General features: G+C 46.8%; 1 protein-coding gene across 2 annotated transcripts; it reads right to left on the reverse strand.

The window, feature by feature from the left end:
• Positions 1 to 293: 293 nt before the first annotated feature.
• On the reverse strand, positions 294 to 6,972 carry gtpbp1 (GTP binding protein 1). 2 transcript variants are annotated; one of them, XM_030089069.1, is made up of 14 exons: positions 6,589 to 6,972; positions 5,161 to 5,272; positions 4,835 to 5,015; positions 4,526 to 4,709; positions 3,439 to 3,603; positions 3,138 to 3,261; positions 2,902 to 3,016; positions 2,681 to 2,825; positions 2,417 to 2,599; positions 2,175 to 2,310; positions 1,381 to 1,559; positions 1,004 to 1,174; positions 774 to 824; positions 294 to 430 (listed from the first exon to the last, which is right to left on the reverse strand). In XM_030089069.1, exons 1-14 carry the CDS (start codon positions 6,784 to 6,786, stop codon positions 314 to 316), a joined length of 2,061 nt encoding a protein of 686 aa, XP_029944929.1. In that variant the 5' UTR covers positions 6,787 to 6,972; the 3' UTR covers positions 294 to 313. The 2 variants fall into 2 exon arrangements, with proteins under 2 accessions (XP_029944929.1, XP_029944930.1); XM_030089070.1 differs by lacking the exon at positions 774 to 824 and having other exon boundaries at positions 6,589 to 6,971.
• Between the last annotated feature and the right edge of the window lie 264 nt (positions 6,973 to 7,236).

Below are 7,236 nucleotides of genomic sequence, written 5' to 3' on the forward strand. Positions count from 1 at the left end.
GGCTACTGCACGTCACCCAAACCATTCGAAAACGTAAAGGCAGCTGACAGTAAATTACAAACCGGGTGTCCGCTTTCGGTCTGACACTTTCCCGCTGCTCTGTTTCCCTTTGCTATAAAAACTGTGAGACCATCATGGAGAAAGGCAAACGGAGAAGTGAGACTGAGGAGTGTCTCGCTCCCAACATCGGTATTCCTTTGTGTTTTGTGGAAATGAAGACACTTGGTGGAGTGAACGAGAGGAGGTGGTGGTGGCGATGGTGGTGGTGGTGTGTGTGTGTGAGAGGGGGGGTCTGTATGAAAGAGAGAGCGATTCAGCAGCCTCCTGTCCCTGAAGACGGGGGCGCCGCTGTGGAGTTGCTGTTGCTGTTCTGGCCTTTTCCTTTGTGCCTCTGGCCGCCTCTTCTCCGTCCACCGCCTCCAGACTTTGGCTGCAGGACAGAAGAACACAAAGGCTCAGCGAGGCACCGGATAATGTCAGGATGACTTTAGCAACACATTTATTTGTGTCGCATCTTCCATCCATCAGCAGGTCGCGGGTTATTATGGTACTATTTCACCAATCCAGCCCGCTCAGCCTGTGAACAAATATGTGTTCAACATGCTTTTGGACTGGAGGAGATCATGCAATCTCTACACATATTTACACACATACACACACACTTAAACTCAAATCCACAGAGCACGCAAATCACATGTAGACCCCTCACAAGAACCCCCCCTGGCCGGGTTCAGAAACATGCTGCACAGTCAAACACAACCGACACCTTGTACCTTGTTCTCTTTGCTGCCCTCCTTTATTTGAGGGTCCTCATCTCCCTCTCCCTTCGGAGTAGCAGCGAAGAGGGAGAGAGTGTAAAGAAGTCACGCGACATGACAAGGTTAGTGGAAAAAAAGGAAAGAGTGTTTCTTTAGAGAGATGCTGCAGAGGACAGGATGGTTTCAAACAAGAAACAAGAACACACCGAAAGTATTATAGTGTCTATTTTTTTCTTTTTACTCACCGGTTGTGTCGTGTTGGCGCCCGCTGACTGTGCTATTGTTGCTATCGTGGCTGCGTCGTCACCGGCTGCCGTGGTGCCGTCCTCTTTTCGGAGCGGGGCCTTTTTTGTGGACTGCATCTTGATTTGCGCAGGCTTGGAGTTTGACGGCATGTTGTTGGTGGACTGCAGCAGCTGGAAAAGACGCAAGCCCGTAGGTGAGCATTATGAGAAAACTAAATAGAGATGCTCTCCAAAGTGATCATTACGGAATTATGATGAGAACTGTTGAGGAAGCTTAAAGTATGTTTTTAACTTCCTCTGTCACATTAGCTCTCCTTTTGTCGCCTTTTGTCTAGAAACAGTGAGATTAGCAGTCCTTTCCCAGGATGCTCTGCTACCTTGGTGATGGTCCCCACTGCTTTGGTGCGCCCCTCCCTGAACACCAGCCTCTGGTCGCAGTGCAGGTACTCGGGGGTCTTGATGAAGCGGAAGTGGACCGAGGCCTTGTCGCCTGTTCGTAGACAGTCTCTGTTCATGGACAAGATGGTGGCCGTCTGCCTGATGCTGCCACAGTGGACTGAGCGTCGCAACACAGAACAAAAGACACAGACAGCAGAGTGAATGCAGGCGGACTTTGCTTGCAGTGGTGACTCACTAATACATGCACATATAATTATTTCATAACTGAGGAAAGCGTCGCTGAATATCTCTCGAGAGAATAATACAGTATGACTTTTTCATCATCTTGATTGAGAAGATGTTACATTTCCAAATGTAAAAACCAGGAAGGTGAATGCGTTCACCCACGGTATGCACGTCACATTGTGCTCTTCAATCTGATCAGAATGGCCGACTGACATTAGGATCAGATTAAAGGGGGGTGGGGCGAGCTTGTTTGTGATCTGATCAGAGTGCTTCCCGCTGTCTGAGCTTCGTGCTCGTTTCTTACACAACGCCACCAGGTGACACCTCTCACATGAGGAACGGCAGGAGATAACACTGCTGTCACACATTAAAAATGACTTCAAGACGGTTCAAAGCCTCAGTGGACGTAAAGTCCACAACAGTGATTTGTTTCAGTCCATGACAAGCGAACAAGTCTTTCTACAATACTCTCGGGGTTCTGGGTAAAGTGGGACACAAATCACAAGCAATCAGACTGGCGGAAAAGTTAAGTGTCGATGAAACACACCCATGGCCTGGTATCTTGGAGATATTGTGGTGGGATGGTGCAGCACCAGGATCTCTGCCTCAAACTCCCACGTTGCCTGTGGGCTTAGCCTGGGAGACACCATCACCATGCCTTTCCGTATAGATGAACGCTTGATCTTTAGAGAGAGGCGCACGACAGATTTTACACGTGGTTATGCAAGCATGAAACGGCACAGTAACTGCAGTCACATCCCGATGCGTTTCGACAGCCCCTCCTCTCACCTTTTTGAGCGCGAACGACGCGGTCTGGCCGCCTCTGACTTCCTTCACAGGCATCCTCTTGCGGTGAATTGATTTGACGGCGATCTGGATGAAGCTCCCGAGAGGATCCGGGCCCAGGAGCATGGTGTCGTTCAGACGGATGAGTCCTCGTAACGTGGTCCCCGACACCACAGTCCCTACTCCCTGCGACGTGACAAAAAACATAAGCAATGGTTTAGTGAGTGCTGAAGAGACTGAATCGGGTTCTCCCAGTTTTCAGATTACCGGGACAGAGTAGGTGTCGTCTATCTGGAACTCGGCGGGCTGATCGTCTCGGTAGGACGTCCTGGAGGACAGCAGGTTGAGGAACATCTTGAGCAGGTCCATGTTCTCTCCAGTCACGTTGGAGATCTGAAAGATGGGGCACATCCTGTGGGGAGGGGGCAGCAAAACCTTTAACGCCACGGCATTTCAAGGCTGGACGCATCCGAAGTCGAACTCATTACCTCTCTGAGCTGAAGTTGGAGGCTGTGACGATGACGTCGTCTTTGTTCTGGACCAGTACGGGAATCTTCCTACAGCCTGGAGACTTCAGTAGTCTCTGAAGCAGCTTCAAGGTTTCTGTTGGAAGTAAAGCAGAACTAAACTGTTTTTACCAAGATAACAACATGAGATGACTTCTACAGTCCAAGGATGTTATAAAAAAAAAGAAAAGGAAAAAAAGGAGCTTCTGAGGACTGACCTTGTAAGATGTTAGCTGGACACATGTCTATCTTAGTCACCACTACAAACACAGGAACATTGAGAGCTAAAGCCAAGCCCAGGTGCTCTTTGGTCATCCCTACGATGCCTGCGTTACTGCCCACCTGGAAGATGAGGACGAGAGAAAACAAATCGTAAAACCGAGGTAATAAATCCAAACTTTAAATATTTGACTCCACATAAGTCAAATCTTTTTTTTATGGAGGCAGATATCCAGACACGGATGTTCTGAGATCATCCACACACAGACACACACCCCACCTCCCCTCCCTCTTTCTGACCATGAGCATGCAGAAGTCTGGAAGGTGTCCGGTCATCCCGAACACGGTGGTCTTCAGGTATTTCTCGTGGCCGGCCAGGTCGATGAAGGTGATCACCTTGGAGGATTTCTCACAGATTTTGGTCCAGTCCAGGCTTCCTCCATGACTGTCGGGTTTGTTCACCACCTGTGCACAGAGAAGAGCCTCACCATAAATATATGTGTAACTTCAGGGGTTTATTCTCTTTTTAATGCCTAAAGATCTCAACAGGATACGATGTGGCTTAATCTCTGAGAAACAGTCATCATCCCACACTCTGAGAGCTCCTGAAGCAGTCAAACATTATGTCTATGACATTAGTGCCTTTTAAGTTTTATTTCTGCCGTTTTGGCTGCAGGGTAGATTTAATAATGACAGCAATTCTCTGCACATGAACTATCAACTGAATAAATTTAATCACATCATGCACAGCAAAAACCTCACATCTACTGATAAAAGTATACTTTGACTTCAATGAGTGATCATGACTGCTTCCATGTAACTTTCTCACTGCAATATCAGAAGAAGAAAACATATATATATATATATCTTCACTTTGTTGCTGTACTTGAATAGATTTTTTGTACTTGTTAGGATCGCTGCCCTGCTGATCTCGTCTTGTGTTTAACTCCTGTCAGCTGTGTGAGGATATCTGACAGGTTACCCAAACGCCATTGGCTGAAGAAGAAACATTAGGAGGGAATCAGACAGCTGATTGGTGCAGCTGTGGACCGGTCTGACAGCTGTTCAGCATCAGAGACCGATTGGCTGCCTTCTTAAACCCCTTCAGCAGGAGGGAGAGGAGCAGAGCAGCAGTGGATTGATTCAAGGAGTGTTTGTTAGCTGAGACTTGTGCTAATACGTAGAGAGCTTAGTGTGTTTTGGAACGCCCTTCTTACCATTTGGTTACTCCTGATTTGTTGTTTTATCAATGATTGTGTCCCTTTTCTCCTCGCTCGTTTGTTTCAGCATAGCGTTCAGCTCTGATATGTCAAGCTAACCTGACATCACAATTATTTGTTTCAACTGCATGAATAACCACGACAGCGGCCACGACTTTAACCCTCACCTGACCCTCCTGGTCAAAGCCCAGGATGTCGTTGCCCACGCTGCTCGTCCTGCCGCTCTCCATCTCATGCTTGTGTCTGAAAAGCTTCTGGCGAGCGAAGCCCCTGCCGTTGTCCAGCTCACCGTGCGTCAACACTCCCAGAAGAGTGCTCTTACCGGCGTCCACGTTCCCCACCACGGCCACCCTGAGGGACACAACAAGTGAATACATCACTTTATTTGTTGCAACTTCTAAATTTTCACTAAATTACAAGTTGTTCCTTCACATACATGAAAGAAAAGCTGTTCAAAAACACTGTAAAGTACTCACCTGACTTCTAGAAAGTCGAGCTCGCCCACTCGCCTCCGGATGAGAAAGTCTCGTACCAAGCCGGCAGCCTCGCTGCGCTCTCTCAGAGGGATGAGGTCGGCGTCCAGCTGCTCACACATAGAGCGCACAGTGGCCACCGAGGCCTCCATATCTTTCTCATCCAGACCCCAGTCACCACCATCTACAGAGGAGCGAGAGGAGAATCGTTAGAAAGCGCACCGCCACAGATCGGTGAACAGGAGATAACAGCGGGGGATGGAAGGGAGGAAAACATTCATGCTAATTTGCGTGTAGTGAGGGTAAAAAAGAAGTTGTGCGTCTCATACCTGAACCCATCCCGACCACGTAGATGGTCTCTCCACATCCCTCCTCCATCCTGTCCCGAAGTTGTCGAAGTAACGAGTCATACTGCTCGCCATTCGGGCTCACAAGGGCCAGCTAAAAGGAATATTAGACATAAAGACTGACTGTCAAAACCACCGCCACACTCCCAATTATTCTCAGATTTGTTTAATCCGAAGAAACTCGAGCTGCTTTCAGAGACAGTCTTGGAGTGCTGTGTTTGGTTGAGAGGGAATTGCATCAGGTGTGGCGACTAAAAGATTGGTTATGACTCATTCTTTACATTTTTCTTATGAAGCGGTAAGAGCGCACACTGAAATGCTCAGAAAGGTGGAATCAGGAGGGAACTGAAAAAGCTGCTCTTCAAATGCAAACACAGTTGGCTGGCTTCTCACAATGTAACTCAAGGTTGCACAATAATTTAGATGCTGATAAACGGCAAAAAAAAAAAAAAAAACTATGCTGGTTAGACAATAACTGCTTAAGGCTGTTTTATAAGTTAAAATATTCACCCAAATTTCTATTTGAATATGTCTATTTCCACAAACTTTTCTTCAAAAAACTCAATCAAAGGTTAGTAACTAAATTAAAAGTGTTTTTATTAAAAAACTGTCCACATATCTGCTAACATCACATTGACAGCCGTACTGTAGTTTGAGGTTGATGTGCTAAAACACACAGTTTACCAGGTTTATAACTTGTCATTAATATGCATAACAAAAGTTGAAGGACAATTAAGCTCTCAGTCAGAAGGAACTTCCCTCCTGATGCAACTCTGTGTAATGTGTTGATGGAACAGAAACTGTATTGTGTGTAATTTGACCCCTCTGCGCACGAACTGTCACTCACACGCAAATAATAAACATTGCATCATGTCAAAACTCCACCTGATTTACTGGCTTTAAGCAATGTAAATATGAATTTACAGTAGATCTGAAGATGTTCACAGCCTGATACTGCTGCACATGGGTTTAGCTGCTGGTTCTAGTCCAACACATTAATCTAACCACTATAACTTCTTGTATTTCATCAGCCTGTGTGTTTTGCATATTGATGATAACACCCATCAGGAAGCCAATGACAGTGTTTTCATTTTGCCTTGAATTTGCACCACGATCATCTCCTTATGCCCTTGTGGAGAGATGTGCGGAGGTAGCATATGGTGCAGTGTGGAACTTATGTTAGCTCTGGCCCAAACATTAGCTACTGCTAGCATTAGCTATTGCTAACACGGATATACAATTTTAAATACCTAAAAACAAGTGTGTATTGCGTTTGTTTCTAATCGCGTGAAAAAAACATTAAGCAAAACACACTGTTCGGTAATTACATGGTTACAAGACAGTAACGTATATATGTTTTCATTCATTCATCTGCAGCTGGCGCTAGGCTAGCCGGGCCTAGCTTTTTACCTTGCTGGTAAAGTCAATCCCGCGGGCCTCGGGCTCGCCGTTCATGAAGTCCCCGTCCTCGAAGCACTCGTCGCCGGCGTCGTCCCCGCATCCTCCCCGGTCGGGAGCGAAAATGCTCGCGGGGACTAAAGCGTCAGCCAGCGCTACCGAGCTCGGGTTTATGCCCGGCTCATGAGCCGCTGCAGCTATTGATGCCATTTTTTAAACGTCAACTCTGAAGTGGTACAATTCACAATCTCGATTGTTGTGATGACTGCTGGCAGGCAACCCCACACACACATACACGCACGCTCACACAGCTCACACCCACTAACCAGCAGCTCTGGCTAACCCGTGCTTTGGTAAATATTAGCTTTCTCCAGGAAGGAACTAACCTAAACAATACAGTATGTCACTTATATATCATCAGCCACTCTGGAACTAAGCCGTTTAATGATAAAACCTCAACCATCTGATGAATATTAAGCAGAAAGGCGTCTGCTTCGACTCGTTTTGTGCCAATAGTGTTGCAGACGTCCTGTTTTTGTGTGCAGCGGGCCAATAGCAGCGCGGGGGACGTTCATATGATTACAGGTGCTCAGTCCCTCCGCAGGTCCTCCACCCTCATGTTGTAACACAATGCAACTCCTCTACACTAAAGTTGATGCA

This window comes from Salarias fasciatus, chromosome 4 (genome assembly GCF_902148845.1).
Source record: "Salarias fasciatus chromosome 4, fSalaFa1.1, whole genome shotgun sequence".
NCBI lineage: Eukaryota > Metazoa > Chordata > Actinopteri > Blenniiformes > Blenniidae > Salarias > Salarias fasciatus.

Coding starts and splice junctions, on each gene's coding strand:
- gtpbp1 (XM_030089069.1), bottom strand. CDS start 6,786: ATGGCATCAATAGCTGCAGCGGCTCATGAGCCGGGCATAAACCCGAGC. Junction 5,016..5,160: donor CGTGGTCGGGATGGGTTCAG/GTATGAGACGCA, acceptor GCTCCTCTGTAG/ATGGTGGTGACTGGGGTCTG. Junction 1,175..1,380: donor CAGTGGGGACCATCACCAAG/GTAGCAGAGCAT, acceptor CGTCTTTTCCAG/CTGCTGCAGTCCACCAACAA.